The 20930-nt window shown below is 43.8% G+C and overlaps 1 protein-coding gene across 10 annotated transcripts in view; it reads right to left on the reverse strand.

Annotated features, from left to right (window-relative positions):
• Positions 1-7619, reverse strand: part of NPAS3 (neuronal PAS domain protein 3) — a 380993-nt gene extending 373374 nt beyond the window's left edge. For 6 of the 10 annotated variants that reach the window (XM_083167037.1, XM_083167041.1, XM_083167036.1 and 3 more), the window contains exon 1: positions 7190-7619. In XM_083167037.1, coding sequence (XP_083023163.1) covers positions 7190-7338 — 149 coding nt within the window. In that variant the 5' untranslated portion in view covers positions 7339-7619. Of the gene's footprint in view, positions 1-6947; positions 7025-7189 lie in introns of those variants that run through there. The other 4 variants (XM_083167035.1, XM_083167043.1, XM_083167042.1 and 1 more) reach the window with 4 other exon arrangements.
• Positions 7620-20930: the final 13311 nt, after the last annotated feature.

The raw sequence follows: 20930 nt of genomic DNA on the forward strand, positions 1-20930 counted from the left end.
TTCAGAACCAAACAAACAGGGCAGAAGATAACTATAACCATATAATACAAGTCACAGAGAATGGATACCAGCAAGGACTTAAGTCTTAAAAATAAATATTAATATCATCACCCCTGTCTGTTTCCATTGGTTCTATCCAGCCTGAAGCTGGTGTGATGCGTCTCGCTGTATTCTAAATGAAAACATTCCCAGACTCTTACAATTCTCTTCTCAACCTGGTCAGTGGTAATTCTGACATGCGCGTACCTGTCCCCTATTAGATTTCCATGCTATAATGCAACCAATAGTAGCTGACAGACAGTAGTGTCTGCCGTATAATGTATACCGTCCCCACGTCACAACATTTCCTGGGACAGTCTCTTTTTCTGATGAAATCTGTAGATGACAATGCCGGTTTTTCTCTAAAACCCTTTTTCATTGAGAACAAATTGGATTCCATAACTACGTATTATTTTGTTTAGGACATAAATAAATATATCGGGTTGACTTTGTGGTCCATTTGAACTTGATGTCACCATTTTTTTATAAGAATTTAAATGAGCCCTAAATTTCTATCATAATGCAACCCCCCCCCCCTCTCCCCTCCCCGCTTCCTTTAATTCCATTTAATATATTGCAGTGTTTAATTTATGAATTGCATTAAGTGTTGTAAATCAGTGAGTCATTTAGCGCTAAACCTAGTCCTCACACACACATACACACACGCACACACACACACACACAAAGACAGAACAATGACCTTATGCATTAAATGAATGTTAAGCAAATGGACCGAAGAGCTAGCACTCTAAAGCTTCCATTCCTTTTGACATATAATGTAATGATTTTGTAAACCACCTCTACTGTATATCAGGCTGGCAGTCATGTATACATTGGATATATTTGAACTTGAATACAATGCAGGATATATCAAGGAGTATGCATGTGTCTTATATACACACACGTATAACACAAACACACATACACACAACATATAAACTACATGTGTACATCAATTTAAATATATGGGTTATGCAATGTATAGGAAATAGCGATAATTCTATAAATCTGTGTGCATATGTCTGGCACGAACATAAATAATCGGGAGCTCACAATGGAAGCTGAAATTCTTGGACATGTCAATAAACCAATGCTGATCACACAGTGTTTTACATCTTCCAATTACAGGGGCTGGCGTTCCTCTCACGCAGACCTATAGCACCCCTCCTCTCTCTATCCTGACATGCAGAGCTGATGGGTGATGTTGGAAGCCACGTCTGCCAGGATACAAGGCTTTGGCATTGATGGGTTAACTCTTAAAGTACTAGTTTAAAAACTACCGCGCATTGTTCTGCAGCGAGCTGGAGGCCACTTTGACAGCAAAAGGGTTGGACAGCTGGCTTCTAAAGTAGATGGTAGTACAAGTAGATTGCCTGAAGAATAATTGAATTTCGGGGCTCTCATGAAAGCAAACACTGGCTGCGCTGCCTCCTTTCTGTGCTGTACAGGGTGGCAAACTCACTGATTCAATTATTTGCTAGTAATTCAATGTATACCGTGTGCAGCATTTTACCATTCTACTCTTTAAAGGGCTAGACGCAATTTAATTCGACCGTGCCAACCTGTACAAGGTTCCGGGTGTTTCATTATTTTACTGACATCACCCGTCAGGAAACACTGATCTATAAAATAGGTGTTCTATCATTATAATGAAGAGCGTGGTAGCTAATGTGTAACAGGCCAAACACCAGCGGATCAGAACTACCCGTCTGTACTGCTCTGAGTCATATGCAGTATGCACTTCAGATAGATGTCTGCTGTTTGCTTAATATAACAGGTAGGGGTCATCTAACGCACCTGTCAATGTAAGTAAGACATTATATTATGAATATGATAACAGTAGTAGTTTGAAGCACTTGGAGCCTCAAAGGTGCGTTAACAATACTCTTATATAATGTTCTGCACTGCATCTCTTCATCCAATCAATGTAATGACCTACAGGGTATATATATATATATATATATAAATATATATATATATATATATTAAGCATTGCCTATATATGTTCCTTTTGTAAGCAGTTTATATTACTTCTGTATACTACAGTAGGGCATACCGCTATGACGGCTACAATTATTATCTTCATTTCCCGGGATGGCCACTCTATCAAATATCACAACGTCTCGAACATTATAACCGCAAAGTTAAAAAATATTAGGTTTATAAAAAGTATAATTACCTAACGCATTGATCTTCCCATTTGCACATAAAAAAAGAGCCATATATTGATCTTAGAGTAAATAATAAATAAGATATACAGTATACAGTGAGCGCACATCGCCCCCCCGTAACTCCAACTCCCAGCGACGGGTTACTTCGCTCCACTGAATTCTTCCCAGGTGACGAGGACGGTTACACGGTTGTTCATAAATTGGTGTTATTAGAATGTTTAATGTCTAAGTATGAAATTAAGAAAATTAAAAAAAAGAGTGAAAAATTATAGTGGATGATGCTTACAATTCTCTTTTCTTTTCCAGCAAAAGAAGAAATGTTACTTACTGTACTCCCAAAACCCCAAATTTGGAGCGGCAAGATGTAAAAACGAAAATGTGTGTGTGTGTATATATATATATATATATATATATATATATATATAATGTCAGTTCCCAATCACGGAGTGAAAAAAGGCAGCATTTATTGTCAAACCGTCGTTTCGGCGCGATGAGCCCCTTTTTCAAGGGCACCCAGGTCATCACCAACCAAAGGGAGAGTGCCGGTCTGACTGCACCATATATATATATATATATATATATATGTATATATATACAGTATAGTATATACACCAACGCACGCACACTGTAAAACAATGCAGGAAGAATGAGTTTAAATATTAACTATTAACTGGGAAGTTGTACTAATAGATAATTAATGCATCATTTTAGGAAATATGTTAATTTTCTCTCCAAGAAGATAAATCAGTTTATAAAATAGATCAAAACCCAAAATATAAAAACACTCATTCTGAAACTTCTTACAAGAGACATCTTATCCTGCTGGTAAGTTATAGGTTTTTTTATACAGACCTATGGCTATTGTACCAATTCAACAGCTGCCATTACAGTGCCTCTTAGAGTAAGGAAAACTGTTCTTTCAGTTACACAGTATGAAATAAAGAGGTAAATATGTTCTCATACCATGTAACACTGCTTACAGGGGAGGTTATTCAGTATGGCAGCATGCACTGAACAACTTTTGAATGATTTTTTTTAACACTCTGACTAGATCAGTGACCGGAAGGCTTTCAGGAAATACGTATCTGAATAAACAAGGCTTCTCTGACATTCAAGGATAGGAAATATATAACAGTTTAGCCTGCTGTATAGTATAATAATATTGTTTAATACAAGTGCCGTGATTCACTATATAATTGCAAATCTGACGAAACCCTTAAAGCAGGAAGCGAGAAAACAAGGTGTAAAGTGTAACACCAAACATATTAGGGGATCTCTGTGTTGACAATCAGTCAAAAAATTGTCTAATGTGTTGGTAAAACAATGAGCATCAGTAATTACACAATCAAATATTTAAAAAGAAAAAAATACTTTCCTTCCTTATTCTACCTCTATAGATAAAATGGGTGCACATACGTAGGAAACGCATCTTTGTACAACGCACAAAATCTCCAAGCCTCAACCTTTATAAAGAATTTCAATTTACCAGCTGTAAATGCACAAGATTTGCCCGCTTTTCTTTAATATTCAACAACCTCTTTTCCCACTTTGTGATCCTATCTCTGTAGGCGATAAAGGGGTTAATGTAATCAGGATTACGATCGCTTCTGTAATCAGCGTTAGCAAAAAAAAAAGAGTATTGCTATTTTTCCTTGAAAAGATGCTGCAGTGATGGTGTAGAGAAGACTTAGCTATAGGAATTCCTGTAAACCTGTAACATAAGCTCGATGCACAAACGCACAGTGACAGAATGAAAGTTACTTAGAGGAAAGCGGTGACATAAAATATGTCATGTGTATGTTTTTTACCACTTATATATAATATAGAAACTGCGAAGCACAGCTCTGTCTGTGAAAGGGTTAATTCTGCAAGGTTTCATTATAAAATCGCAGCAGGGTTTGGTGCTTCGTTGTTATTTACAAACAAAAAAAAAACATATAGAGAAAGTATAGAAAACATATTTAAAAATGATGCATGGGATCTGATTTGGGGGGGTTCCTGATTGCGCCCCAGTGGCAAACGCTACAGGAAACCATCTTATAGGACAAAAATAAATGTGCTGGATAGCATACATTTAGGTATATTGTATTGTGTAGCGTTGTCTAGTGTTGTGACATTGCGTGTTATGTTGTGTGTTTTTTCGGTGTTTAGTGGGATGCAATGTTGTGTTCGATTGCAAGCTCTGCGTTGAAATCAATGTCTCATTGTCTTTTCTGCCTGACCTCTGCTCCCCCCTCCTTCTCTCGTCCCAATCCTGTGACTGATCCCTAGCACTTTGGGGACTGACAGGCCATTTCCATATGTTCTGATAAACAAGGTGCGGGGAGAGAGAGGAATATGATTAACCCCTGCTGATTTCCAATTCTCATCCACCTCTGAAGGACACGGCTTGCAAAGTATTAGAGCTTCAATCACATCCACAGATTGGGATGGAGAGATACTCACAATGCCTTAGAAATTGCTCATAATAGGCAACAACTAGGAATCACATAGAAATGGGGAGCCAGGGCTCACAGGGGAAAAACACAGTTCAAAGACCCATGTGATTCTGTATATGTGTGCATGTGTGCATTATACTGTATATAATATATATATATATATATGTGTGTGTGTGTGTGCGTTCAACACAAACACCAGAGTAAATCTAATGCACCTATGTATTAACAATATTTTATCCTAACTTCTATGTTTTGTTCGTCACATACCTGTAATGCAAATTGCAAAGCGATTATAGAATGTATGTAGATTTTGTACATATAATAAGCAGCGAGCACATGTTTATCCTTCATTACATGTAGAATGGTAACAATACTATTCTTATCATGTTTTATTTCAGTACCGTGCTATTTACAATCGCTGCTGACACATTTTTCAAACGGTATGAAATAATTTTTAAAAAAAATACCGGATTTAATAAGAAAAATAACTAAACATTTACTCTAGAACTCACTCAAGTGATGAAAGGTCATTTAAATGATCATGTGACAAACTTTATGTTTATGTAGATTATTATATATATATATATATATATATATATATATATATAATGTCAATGCCTACCATAGCACGCTCTTTAAATAGGCATCTTTTACATTCACAAATGGAGACACATGGAGCTTGTATACGGGCAGAATCCTACATCTTCCACATAAGTGATCTGGACGATGAGCTACATGTGTTATAATGGAACAAGCCACATGTATTAAATAGGAACATTTACAAAGTGACCTACAGCTGTCCCAGACTTTATAATAATGTCACAGGCACAACCATATAGACTGGCACACAGACAGTGACAGACATAGGGTGATGGGTAAAGGGTATGTAAATAAAAAGTACACTTATACTTATTTTACCTGCATACAAAGCACATGCAAGTACCCAACTTAACATGACATCATTCTGTAGCTGGACTCAGAATAATATCCAGGCATCTATCACAATATAGTCACCTAGTTTGCATTACAGGTGAAAATTAAAACTCCTCCAACCAAGAGATTTACTGCTAGAGAAAGACTCATTGCAGACACTGGCTGGAGGCATCCAACAGGACCAGGAAACTGCTACTTTATTACTAAGAGAAGGGAAAGCGTTGGTTGTAATGCAGACAAATCCCCATCAGAAATATTCATTATGCCAACATCCCTACACATTAAATGCCACTCTTCACACGTTTTACTAATAAGGATTTACACCCATACTATCCATATATGTGTATGTGAAGAAAGATAGATGTATTGCACATAATATATATATATATATATATATATATATATACAGATATATATATTTATATATATATATATATATATATATATATATAGCTATATATATATATATATATCTATCTATCTATATAGATATATCTATATAGATATATCTATATAGATATATATATATATATATATACACTACCCCAAAGCATACAGTAGATATAGAGAGAGCTGTAAACACACACAGATTGTGTGTGTGTGTGTGTGTGTGTGTGTGTGTGTGTGTGTGTGTGTGTGTGTGTGTGTGTGTGTGTGTGTATATCTATATATATATACATATATGCAGTTATACATTACAGTCACACATCCTTTATCCAATGTACACAAAACAACTTTTACACATCTCCTTTTCCAAATGCCAACCCCATAGATCATCAGTGCCCATATATCCCATTGCTATCCCAGGCAAACTTCAATGTTTTATAACCAAGTAAATCCTGTATATGCACCTGCCAAGAGAACAGCATCATCATTATTATTACTGTGGTTCTCACTCACAGAAGTGATGTGACATTTGCCATCCCCTCCTGCAGCCACAATTCTCCTATATTGTACAATGATTCCCTACAGTGGTCCTGCCATGCCATCAGGATACCCAGACCTGCCATGCCATCAGGGTACCCGGTAATGCCATGCCATGAGGGTACCAGGTCCTGCCATGCCATGAGGGTACCCAGTCCTGCCATGCCATGAGGGTACCCGGTCCTGCCATGCCATCAGGATACCCAGTCTTGCCATGCCATCAGGGTACCCGGTAATGCCATGAGGTTACCAGGTCCTGCCATGCCTTCAGGGTACCCGGTCCTGCCATGCCATCAGGGTACCTGGTCCTGCCATGCCATCAGGGTACCCTACCCTGTCACTGGCAATGTACTTAGTTTTCTGCAAATCTTTTTGCTGGCCATAATAAATGTATGTGACCATTGTCCCCCAGATCTTCCATGTGCACCCCCCAATAACTCACCATAGCCAAGTGCCTGCCATGCCCAGGCTGGTGAGGCTGCACAGGAGCTGTCAGTAGGAGGCTGCCTAAGGAATGGCAGTGAGCACTGTGTATGCCAGCATGCTGCATGGGGGGTGCACACAGTGACATGTTATGCCATGCAGTTACCTGGCAGAGCCCCGGACCCACCACCAGCACATAATAATAATAATAATCACATGAACTGTGCCAGCTCTGTGCCAGCTCTGTGCCCACACACTCACCGCTGCTGGTAGGAGCTGACCCCGGACACATTGTGCGGGTGGCTCCCGTTGGCTCCCCCGCTCCTGGCCGCCCCGGGCTCGGGAGGAGCCCCGCCAGACCCCGGAGCCGCCGTCACCTGCACACTGAAGTCCGGGAAGATCCTGATCATTGCGGCGACCGCTGAGTGACTGAGCCCGGGCAGATCACATCCCCTGCCCGGGGAGCCCCGCACACCATCCGGCACAGAGACCCGGGGAAGAGGGGGGTGGGGGGACAGACGGAGAGAGGAGGAGAGAGAGGGACAGACAGAGAGACAGAGGGAGACAGAACAGAAGGAGAGAGGGAAAGAGACAGAGACAGAGACACAGAGACAGAGAGACACAGAGACAGAGGGGCTGCTGCACTCACACCATCCTCCTACTGAGCGGCTGCTGCTACCACTGACTGCTGGGGCTGCAACTGGTGACGGGGTGTACGCTGCAATGCCCTCTCTACACACACACACACACACACACACACACACACACACACACACACACTATACACACACTGTATATACACCTGCTACACACACTGTATATACACCTCTGCAACACACATATAGTATATACACACCAAGTATACTGTATATACACACACACACACACACACACACACACACACACACACACACACACTGTATATACACCTCTGCAACACACATATAGTATATACACACCAAGTATACTGTATACACACACACACACACACACACTATACACACACTGTATATACACACTGTGTATACACCTCTGCAACACACATATAGTATATACACACCAAGTATACTGTATACACACACACACACTATACACACACTGTATATACACACTTAACTCACTCTGTACATACACATACAGTATACACACACTGTATATACACCTGCTACACACACTGTATATACACCTCTGCAACACACATGTAGTATATACACACCAAGTATACTGTATACACATACTATACACACACTGTATATACACACTATACTCAATACACACACTGTATACACACCTGCTACACACACTGTATACACAAAAACTATATACACACACTCCTGCAACACATATACATATATAGTATACACACACACTATACACACACTCCTGCTACACACTGTATATACACATACATATAGTATACACACACCTCTGCAACACACATATAGTATACTGTATACACACACTGTATACAAACACCTCTGCAACACATAGCATACACACACACACACACACACTCCTGCAACACACATATAGTATACACACACCTATAGTATACTGTATACACACACTGTATACACACACCTCTGCAACACATAGCATACAGACACACTCCTGCAACACACATACATATAGTATACACACACACTCCTGCTACACACTGTAATACACACACCTCTGCAACACACATATAGTATTCACACACTCCTGCAACACACAGTGTATACACAAACCTCTGCAACACATAGCATACACACACACTCCTGCAACGCACATATAGTATATACACACATAGTATACTGTATACACACATTCCTGCAACACGTAGCATACAAACACCCCTGCAACACAGATATATTAAACACACATAGTATACTGTATATATATTCACACACCTGCAACACACAGTGTATTCACACACTCCTGCAACACACAGTGTATACACAAACCTCTGCAACACACAGTGTATACACAAACCTCTGCAACACATAGCATACACACACCCCTGCAACACACATATAGTATACACACACATTTTCGCAACTTTGTGGGTCCTCTGAACGCTGCCCGCACAACCGTCTCCCCCCCCCCCCCCCCCCCCCCCCCCGCACTCTCATGGCGATTTCCCCACAGCCACACATGTGAATGGATATTTAGCCTAAACATCCATTTGCAGCCTTGTGTGCAGGGACAAAATCATTCGATGGTCACCGATTATTGAATCAAATTAATTTTTAACAGATCTAGCAGATCTAAGACTACTGTATGGTGTCTTAGATCTGCAGGCTCCCTGTACAGGTGGGTGGGCGGCTGATGTCAGCAACCCTGCCCCTCACCCTCGCATCAATGCCGAATTTCCATGGGGACGCACCCAAGATTGCGGGGAGGGGGGGGGGCGTGGTGCGGCGGCGGATAGTTGTGCCCATTCGAACACCCAGCGTTTCATGGGCGTTGGGCATGAAAACCCTGGGTGTTTCAATGGAAATCGCCTGGTGACATGGGCACTGGGGGAGAGCAGCTGACATCACCGAATGTCCACGCAGATCTAAGGTTACCTGAGAGTAAACTTAGATGTGTGTGTGCCTTCCACATCATTCCATGGTCGGTGACCATGATGTTTGTGTTCCCCCACAGCCTGCAAACATTCATTCCCCCCCCCCCCCCCCCGAACACGGCGTGCGAGTGGGGGGCGTGCATATGGGCATTCGCAGGGCGGCGTCTGCTGGCCTTGCAAGGCTGCAAATTCGCAACCTTGCAAATCAACCAGAATAATCCCCATAGTATACAGGGGGGAGCAGCATTTAAGGATCCGGTTGATAAAAAGATAGAGGGGTACCTTACAGCCACCTTGAAGGGGTGGGGTTTGTTTTACGCCCAGTGATTGCTTCAAACTGGGTATCTAAGGCCATGATTGTTTGGGCGGATGCATCGTGTGCGGAACTTCAGCCAGACTCTGAGTTTTGTGCTTTAGTTGAGAAACTGAAGCGTGCAGCCGAATTTATGTGTGAAACGGGGCAGGAGGGCGCCATAATGGCGTCAAAGGTATCAGCTACCATGGTCACTGCTAGAAGAGCGTTATGGCTCAAGGCTTGGGAGGCTAACAGTGAGTCCAAAAAATGACTGGAGGCATTAGCATTTAAATGGGAGAATTGGGGGGGGGGGGGGTGATGTTGGGGACAATCTTGCAGAGTTAAATTTGCCTCTGGTAGAGGAAAATCTGTAAAGCACCGTTTTGGAGGATAGCACCATCTTGGCGGCTCCCATTGCATCCATATCTACTAAGACAAGGTCCGTTCTTACAATCAGGACCCTAGTGCGGCTAAATTTGACACCCTAGCTTTTGAAGCCACCCTGTTAAAAAAGAAGGGTTTTCAGATGCGGTCATTCACACTATGCTAAAGGCTAGGAAACCACTTTCTTCAGCAAACTAACATAGGGTCTAGAAGTTATATGTCAAATGGTGTGAACGACAGAAGGTTCATACTTTGAGGTTTAAGCTTGCTAGACTTTTGGATTTCCTACAGGATGGATTTTTGGCCGGGCTGAGCCTTAAGTCTTTAAAGGTACAGCTATCTGCCTTATCTATTTTCTTTCAGACAAGGAGTGGCTCGTCTTCTGGAGGTGCAGACCTTGCAGGGGGAGGGGTGCGTACTAAGTCTCCTTATCGTCAACCGGTGGCACCGTGGGACTTATCCCTGGTACTTTCGGTTTTGCAAATGTCACTCTTTGAACCAATGAGGTCTGCGGATATCAAGTTTCTCACGTGGAACCTAGTTTTCTTGCTGGCAATTGCTTCGGCTAGGAGAGTTTCAGAGTTGGGGGCCTTATCTTGGTTTTTCATGACGATAGGGCCGTTTTACGGACGGTCCCCAAGTTTTTACCTAAAAAGTGGTCTCAGATTTTCATTTGAACCAGGAGATTGTACTCTTGGTGTTTAGTCCTCCCGAGGAGGCTAGGAATAGGGACAGGTTGTCACGGTTAGATGTGGTTCGCGTTTTATGCGTGTACTTGGAGAGAGTTAAGCCGTTTCGTAAGACAGATGCACTACTGGTTCTTCATGATGTACATAAGAAAGGGTGGCCGGCCTCTAAACAAATTATTACTAGATGGTTGAGGTCGGTGATTGCATTCGCCTACACGAAGGTCGGTAGACCAGTTCCGGCTAGGGTTAATACCACGAGACCAGTTGCTTCCTCTTGGGCTGTGTGTCACAGGGCTTTGGCGGAGCAGTTATGCAGGGTTGCCACTGGTCATCTGTTCACACCTTTACAAGATTGTACATGAGTTCACGTCAGAGGATGCTTCATTTGGCCAAGCAGTCATAGGAGCTGTGGACCTGAGCGTACCTTTGCTAAGGATCGGCTCATAAACGTCCCATGGTTGAGCTGTGTCACCAGGATGGACGATAGAGAAAAAGGGATTTTTGTAAGAACTTACGGCTTTGATCCTTTTCTGTGATTCCATCCTGGTGACACAGCGATCCCTCCCTTACGCTCAGTAAGTATTTACACCTGTTCATGTTCTGTTAAAGTAATGTACTGTATCCTATTGGGCTCTTGAAGTTGAACTGAGGTCTTCTGGTATGCAGCAGGGGGGAGCCTGCCCCTTAAAGACATAGGACCCAACTACATCCCATGGTTGAGCTGTGTCACCAGGATGGACTCACAGAAAGCCATCCGAACGGTAAGTTCTTACAAAAATCCCTTTTTATAACACATACTAGTAAGCTCGCCCAAAGCAAATGCTTCGAAAGCTAGTAAGGCAGCTAATTGTACACGATTGCCTCTGTGAGAGAGAGAAAGACATGCAGTTTCACTTGCTGCCAACAGATGGCAGTGTTTCGGTGACACACAGACACTAGTCATATATATATAGATTATACTGTGTTTTCAAAGTACTGCTTTATTGCAGAATCAGGTGTATGCACCAACACAGTGTTTCGAGCCTTGGCTCGTCGTCAGGGTACAACCAAACAGTAGTACATGTGCACAATATATATATATATATATATATATTATTTGTTTTTTTTAATGATTTCTGTGTGTGGGACACGGTGGGGAGGCAGCAGGCACTGTGCCTCCTGCTGACAATTGTGAACTGTCAGCAGCGGGTGTCGGGGCTAAGCTGCGGGGAGATAAGCGGATGGAGAGCCCATTGAAAATGAATGGGGTAGTGGCACCTACTCCTCTGCCTCAGTGACAGGGATGTGCATTCAGCCCACATCAAAGCACAAAGTTGGGAGGTATCGTGTAAGGTAAATATATGTTTATGTCTGGGTTATGTACACACACTTGGAGCTGTAATCCTAAACCCACAATGTTCAATTCATACAAGTAAAAATAAGATCGCAGGAATTCAGCTGCCAATTTGGCAGATTGATAATGTATTATGCCAAATTCACAGTATGTGTTGCTCCATTAATCATTGAAGTTGGCCAAGTAGTGCAATTAAAATAGGTCTTGTATTTAACCATTCCCAGACTCAAATACGGTTACCCAGTGGCTGTGATTGTGGCGTCATAGAGAAAAGTACCGATGTTCTGCATTCAGTACAGTGTAACTGGGTGCATGGGGAGCTGTGGGCCCTAGAAACCCAACGCAAGCTGCATCCCCTGCACCCTTGCTAGTTACACCACTGGCTGGTTTGGTGATGTTTAGCCCCGCCCCCCACTGTCAGCAGCGCGGGGGGGGGGGGGCTAGTTACACCACTGGCTGGTTTGGGCTAGTTACACCACTGGCTGGTTTGGTGATGTTGTAGGGAGTTAAGGTGGCCATACACATGCAGATTTATATTCAGATCTGGCTGGTTGGAACAAAAACATGGTTATGGATGAGAGCAAATGACCGTTGACCATTTGCTTGGAAATGCTGGAAAACTGACAAACTGTCATTCATCCATAACCATGTTTTTGTTCTAACCAGCCAGATCTGAAGATAAATGTTACTAGTGTATGGGCACCTTAAGGAATAGACAACAGTCTAAGAGGGCAAAACACACGGGGGAGAGGGCCCTGCTCGTGAGAGCTTACATTCTATATTTGGATACATTGTAAATTACAGTAGACTGACTTTATATCTAGATCTCCATATTGGGTACATCCAGTAAGGCAGTAACTTGTATTTTACCTCAAGGCCTAATTCAGGCCTGCTCATTGGGCTGCGAATCTTCGGAGAACAGCAATCACTCACCATATAACGGTTTTCCCCTCTGTTTGCAGCACAGAGTAAGCCAGGACTTACCCGGCGCTGCGATGGCCCTTCATCTGTAACTGAGTGCCAGTCGCCTGCTATTACAGGTATCAAACCTGAGCAGCATCTCGTCTTATGTCAAAATGTATATTATACCCCTTTCACATTGCACCTCAGACAAGAGATGGGTCATTCTCGAACGAAGCGGGTCTTTTGAACGGATCCCATAAAAGACTGAGGGAGCCGCCGATCCCAAAAAGGTGAACCGTCGTTCTTTTACTTTCAGTTTCGTTTTTCATTACAATGCATTTGCCTGAGCTCAGCACTGCCACCTGTGGCAGCTGAGATGTACTAACTCCGGAGACTGAGTACAGTGCAGCTATTGTAAGTAAAAGAAAGAATAACAAGGCTGCTGCTGGCTATGATTGTCATCGATGGCGATTCTGCACCCAGCCATCGATCAGTTTTACTCAGTCATGTATGTTCTTATTTGTTCAGCTCACTGTTTAAAAAAAAAAAAAAAGTAAAAAAAAAATGGCAATAAATGATTGTAAAACAAATTACATTATTATCAAATTCCCCCTTCTTTCAAAGTGAACCGATGTGCTGCCTAAAAGATCCGTTTCTTTTCACGGGCTGATCTGCTCGATCCCAGCTCTCGTTAGTGACCTGTTTTGCCCATCTCTACCTCAGACCTGAATAATTTCTGGGTATCAGATCTGTTCAACCAACACAGCAATTTGGCCGGGGTTATAAGAAGGGTTAAACATGGGTCACCCCCTGTATAATAGGCGATTTGGGGTTAATGTGAATGCACTAATCTGAATGTACCAAAGCCCAACTTTGGCTGTAGCTGGCGATATAGAAGGTTATGGGCTTCTATACGGTAATCATTCACCACGGCTGCCGGCAAATGCTTGGTACATCCTGCTTATAGTGAGCAGGGGTCATAGGGTTGACAGCACAAAGGGTGACATGCATCGGGTCGACCACTATAGGTCAACATGCATCAAGGACGATATGGGGTTAGGTCAACACATGCATTAGTTTGATATGGGCACCTTTTTATTTGTGCCAAATGCCGACACAGTCGACACGGACACCGGAACGTAGCCCTGCGCTCACCATGCTTCGGACACAGTGCCTCCACGCCGTAGTGGATATTAGGGCATGAAATACCACCTCAAGAAATGACAGCTCAAGAAAAAAAAAGTGAAAAACCCCATGTCGACACCTTTTCACTGTCAACCTAGCCCGTGTCGACCTAATGCACATGTCAACCTAATGACCTTGTTGACCTTCAGACATGTTGACCTTGATGCATGTCGACCTAACAACCATATCCCAGTGAGCAGCTGATTGGCAAGTGTGTAGGCGTACCAGGATCGGCCACTCCAGCAGGCGGAGATATCTGTGTAGTGTGTATCCAGCCTAGGACTTGTGCTGGAACATAAACCTGGCGATGCTTCCCCCCCATGTCAATCATATCCTATGCAGGATTCTGAATATCAGGGATATTTGAGCCCATTCATTTTTTACTGCACAGTCTTTGTAGTCTTTCTGTACTTTCTATTGTAATGCGTGCCCCAAATTGATGAATGCCTGCAGTAACTCATATGTAAAAATATTTAGCCTTCCCGTATATAAGAATCCTGAAATAACTGGTAATCTAGAAATAAGTGGTCATAGGATTACCATTTACTTTGGTATTGACAATGTGAAGACATAACTGTCCATTGTTTGGGTCAGCATAGAAAAACCATATTACAAAAACTATGCAGGTCAAGTGGATGGATTTAGTCCAATTCTGTATATAGTTCATTATACTGTAGCTAAGTATTCTGCTTGGTTGGTAAGGTAAGCTTCGGCTCCAGAGGGATGATACAGGTGCTAGGGGGAGATCAATAGGACAATCTAACTATCTCTGGGAGGTGTATGCTAATAGGTAACACGCTGCCAGCTCAGCAGGACAGACAGTGCATGCACTGTGTCTATCCCTGCGGGTGATGGTGACGCGCGGGACCACGCATCGCCATCGTTATACCCTGTACATAGCGATCTAAGCTTACATTCTATTCAATCTAGTTAGACCGCTTAGTACATAACCCCAAATCGCGACGTGTGTATGGGAATGAAGTCATCTCTGCTGTTGCTGCTACTTTTATACAGCCATGTAGTGACGGAAGCCACCGAGGGACATTCCAAGTGTTTGAGCTGTGTTTAGAGTCTTTAAGGGAAATTTACTAAAATAGGAATCAGATACCATAGAGTGGGTGAAATGTAATAGGATGAGAGATTCAGAAAGTGAGAGAGTTGTTAAGAAATCTCCAGTTTTTTAAAGCGGCAATCATTTACACTTCCAAACCAAACTGATCTTGCAGTGTAAATGATTGCCACTTTAAAAAAACTGGAGATTTCTCACCAAATCTCTCACTTTCTGATTCTCTCATCCTATTACATTTCCCCCATTATCTTCTAGGAGGTGCTAAATAAGTAGATTGGTTGCCCGTAGCAACATCCCATGTGAAATAGAATTCCCATCTTAGTAAATTTCCAGGGTACATGTCTGATGCCAAATGCCGGGTACACACTAGACCACATTGTAAACAAATTTGGCAATAACGACCATTCATTATGATAAATTCTTCAAATCTTTGTGTGTGTGCACTATGGGCCTTATTCTAGTTCACTCTTTCTGACAAAATCCTTCTTAGATGGACAAAACCATGTGCACTGCAGGGGGGCAAATGTAAAATGTGCAGAGAGAATTAGATTTGGGTGAGTTATTTTGTTTCTGTGCAGGGTAAATACTGACTGCTTTATTTTTACACTGCAATATAGATCTCACTTTGAAGTAAAACCCCACCCAAATCTAATTCTCTCTGCACAAGTAACATCTGCCCCACCTGCAGTGCACATGGTTTTGTCCATCTAAGAAGGATTTTGTCAGAAAGAGTGAACTAGAATAACCCCCATAGTATTACTAGCGATGCGCGCTCCTATGGGTCACTAGCGATGCGCGCTCCTATGGGTCACCAGCGATGCGCGCTCCTATGGGTCACTAGCGATGCGCGCTCCTGTGGGTCACCAGCGATGCGCGCTCCTATGGGTCAGTAGCGATGCGCGCTCCTATGGGTCACCAGCGATGCGCGCTCCTATGGGTCACCAGCGATGCGCGCTCCTATGGGTCACTAGCGATGCGCGCTCCTATGGGTCACTAGCGATGCGCGCTCCTATGGGTCACTAGCGATGCGCGCTTCTGTGGGTCACTAGCGATGCGCGCTGCTATGGGTCACTAGCGATGCACGCTCCTATGGGTCACCAGCGATGCGCACTCCTATGGGTCACCAGCGATGCGCGCTCCTATGGGTCACCAGCGATGCGCGCTCCTATGGGTCACTAGCGATGCGCGCTCTATGGGTCACTAGCGATGCGCGTTCCTATCCGTCACTAGCGATGCGCGCTCCTGTGGGTCACTAGCGATGCGCGCTCCTATGGATCACTAGCGATGCACGCTCCTATGGGTCACTAGCGATGCGCGCTCCTATGGATCACTAGCGATGCACGCTCCTATGGATCACTAGCGATGCGCTCCTATGGGTCACTAGCGATGCGCGCTCTATGGGTCACTAGCGATGTGCGCTCCTATGGATCACTAGCGATGCGCTCCTATGGGTCACTAGCGATGCGCTCCTATGGGTCACTAGCGATGCGCGCTCCTGTGGGTCACTAGCGATGCGCGCTCCTATGGATCACTAGCGATGCACGCTCCTATGGGTCACTAGCGATGCGCGCTCCTATGGGTCACTAGCGATGCGCTCTCCTATGGGTCACTAGCGATGCGCGCTCCTATGGGTCACTAGCGATGCGCCCTCCTGTGGGTCACTAGCGATGCGCGCTCCTATGGGTCACTAGCGATGCGCCCTCCTGTGGGTCACTAGCGATGCGCGCTCCTATGGATCACTAGCGATGCACGCTCCTATGGGTCACTAGCGATGCGCGCTCCTATGGGTCACCAGCGATGCGCGCTCCTATGGGTCACTAGCGATGCTCGCTCCTATGGGTCACCAGCGATGCGCGCTCCTATGGGTCACTAGCGATGCGCGCTCCTATGGGTCACTAGCGATGCACGCTCCTATGGGTCACCAGCGATGCGCGCTCCTATGGGTCACCAGTGATGCGCGCTCCTATGGGTCTCTAGCGATGTGCGCTCCTGTGGGTCACTAGTGATGCGCGCTCCTATGGGTCACTAGCGATGTTTCCTGTCTTCTGTATAAGCAGCTCATCATTATCAATTGTTACAGCATAAATGATGTTTTCTTGCAATTGTTGTTGCTCACACAAGTGGGCGATTTTATCGGTAGACTGTGTGCCACATCGCTGTACGATCAGGCTGGCACATAGACTATTATCATAGAGATTGGCAGGAAGGCACTGTTTGGTGTATGTGGCAGCAAACTCACATGCGTGTTGTGTCTGTTTTCCAGGTGTGTATCTACTATCAGCTGGCACCTTTGACTGTTGACCTAGCCATTGCCGACTTAATGCATGTTTTGACCTCCCAACCTGTCGAACTTAGCCATGTCGACCTATTTCAAGTGTCGACCTTCTGCGCTCCACCCAATTCATGTCGATTTAACATGTGTTGTGATAATGACCCATTTCTCCACCTGTTACAGGTGGCACTGCCCCGTGTCTCCACACTGCAACTGCATGCCCATCAGCATACTGGTTCAATGACTCAAGACTCTGGCGCGGAGAAGCAGCGTCAGCCCCCTAAAAGGGGCGGGGTCTCATCAGTGGTTCACAGGAAGTAGTTGGTTAATCCTATTAATTTGCGGGTGCGAGCCACCATGGCAGCGGGTACACTTTACGGCAGTTGAGATTTGCACAAGTGTTCGCTGCTCTATAGGGCTCCAAACACTTTTGTGCGAAGTGGGGCTGATTTCACCCCATGAACGGTGCGAATTCAGGTAATGTACCGTTGCCAGTGTTAAAATGCTGTGGCAATGTGGCATCGCACCCTTTAATTGCCCTTAGGATGTCAGGAGTCTCCTGATTTAATCCCTGGGTGATCTATAACTAGGTGTGAGGACACACTTACCAGCAGTGGGTGTGTTAATATACTGTATAACACAAGGGTTTGTCTTTCACCCATTATTATTATAGTTGAATTACTGTACCCATGTTGCTGTACCAGGAAGACCAAGGGTGGCACATCAGGAAGATCGACAGGCAGAGCGGCTGGGTGGCATGGTGAAAGAGCTACGTATTACTGCTTTTTCCTCACACCTTCCCATACCTTAGTGACAGTTTATCCATTGTGAGATTAACAATGGGACTCCAGGCCTCTACATTAAAATAGGCCCTACACCATGTCAACATTATGGTGACCATCCGCCCAGTTAGCCATGTGGGCTGTCAAAAATCATAACAAATTACTGTAATTTCTCTACTTTCCTACATGGCACTGGCCACACCCACACAGCTCTAGCCACACCCACGCAGTAATGCATCCCTCCCAACATCTGATCGGCTTGACACACCTGAAGTTTTGAGGGTGTGGCCTAGCAACACGGGGCGTGGCATATTCCCGCGAGGACATACCCCAGTTTTCGTCGCTGTGGGGGCATGGCTAGTTTGGAATGTCCCCCCAAAAAACGGGATGTTCCTGCAAAAATCGGGACAGTTAGGAGGTATGAGCACTTGATTTTTCTGTCATCCAAAACCCATATGACCCTCAATCTGGACCTATATTTACCTTGACATTTTTGACCTGGAGGTAGTGCAGGCCGTCTTTTAACACGCTTAAGCCCCATATACACTGGGCGATATAATGAGCGATATCACTACTTTTGGCCGTTCTGAGCAATGTTGTTCATTATACGCTCTGCCCGACAGATGATGCATGCTTCAGCGCGTAGTTAACAACCTGCTCTGTCGTCAATGAGAGAGGCCATTGTTAACCCCGCCCCCTCCGCCACCGGCATAGGCAAGTGGGTATGGGCCATTATGGCTGATATGTTTTTAATATTGCAAATAAAGGGGGTTATTCAGATCTGATCTTAGACCTGTGATTTTGCAGTATGGAGGATTATTGAACGACTGCGAATGCATGTGGCCCATGGTATGCATGTGCGAGGCCATTCTGAAAAAAAAAATCATCTTTTTTTGGATGCTAGCCATTCGCAAGTTGATTGACAAGAAGCCGCATTTGTGGGTGGTAACATTTCTGGGAGTGTCAGTCGCGACTAAGCGTTTTCAGGGAGGTTGTGTGACGTCAGCTCACCGACTGAGGAGGTCCTGGGTTCCGCACAGACTGAACATCGATGGTGAGTGTGTTGGGAAAATTAGCAGAGAAGTGACCAGGTCTGAATAATCGCCAAATTCCGCATCGTTTATATTGCTTCTACATAATTAAATTTTTTTATTTTAATACTTATTTTATTTTAGTAATAGTTCCTGAATTGTTTACACTGAAAAGACTGGAGGTGATTACATTTTACTTTACTTTGCGGTAATTACATTTTGATTTGCTGATTATTGTGAATAGGGTGAGGACATCATTATGATAACCCGGTCAGCAATTCCTGCTGGTGCGTAACGGTGCATTACACGAGCGGCGGCACTAGGGAGTAATCAGTCAAAGGTCAGAGGTTACATTACAATATGCAAAACAGTCACTAAGCCTTGTCATGAGAGAAAAGCTGAATTATCCAACGGTGACCTTACAAAACGGAGGGACGTGTGAGGTGCAGCGTCTTGACATCCCCTCATTTTAAGTTGTCAGTAAAACAGGGCCAGTCGTCGATAGTGTACAATATGGTGCGGTTAGTATCAGAATACATTAGTGTCAGATGGAAGCAGACATGAACACTATCTGGCATCGTCCCGGTTGCAGGTAGCGGCAGTTTTACCACAGACAGACTTCAGCTGCTGGAAACTATACCACATAATTATTTCTTGTCCTCAGGGGAACAATACACAAGTATTGTTGTCAAAACAGCTTCTTGTTCCTGGATAATACACAGGCAACAGATGATGTGGAAAAGCATCTATAAATGTATAGGGTTTTACTGGATGATTCAGCACAAACCCTGAAATGTTAATACTGTATATGAGGAAATAAAGTAAAATGCACTGGACTGTTGGTGCCATTGTCCAGGGTGAAAGGTCAAAGGGGCATCATGGTTGCTTTGCATGCAGAACCTACGCCCATATTTCAGGATGCCTTGAGTGGCACCTGGAATAGAATGTGTCTGATTGAATCCTCCTCAGAAGGCAGGCAAAGGGTTCTATTGGGTAACATAACCCAATGTATCACATTCAGGAGCTTAGTATTGTACATATAAGAATGTCGGCAAAACTAAGAAAACGTGATTTGAAGAGAATGGCGGCATTTTCACCTTTACTACCCCCATCCTTAGTGATGTCACTGGTTCATGTTGAATCAATTAACTGCGTTTGCAGTGATATCACTGGTTTCTAGTGAATTGATATCCTCATTCTCAGTAAGGTCACATTTTTATAGTGAATGAACATGCTGTAGTGATGTCACTGGTATGTCACTGGTTCCTAGTGCATTTATAGGCTGCTTTCTCTGTGATGTCACTGGTTCCCAAACAGCATGGGTTTACTCTGGGGAGATCATGTCAAGCAAATAGTATTGTCTTATTTGACTGGGTGACTAAAGTAATAGATAAAGAAGGGACCGTAGTATATATAGCTTATCTAGACTTTAGTAAGGCTTTTGACACTGTCACACATCACAGATTGCTAAATAAATAAACAAACTCTAAAGCATGGGATTGGATACT

Source organism: Crinia signifera, chromosome 12 (genome assembly GCF_055691185.1).
Source record: "Crinia signifera chromosome 12, ASM5569118v1, whole genome shotgun sequence".
NCBI lineage: Eukaryota > Metazoa > Chordata > Amphibia > Anura > Myobatrachidae > Crinia > Crinia signifera.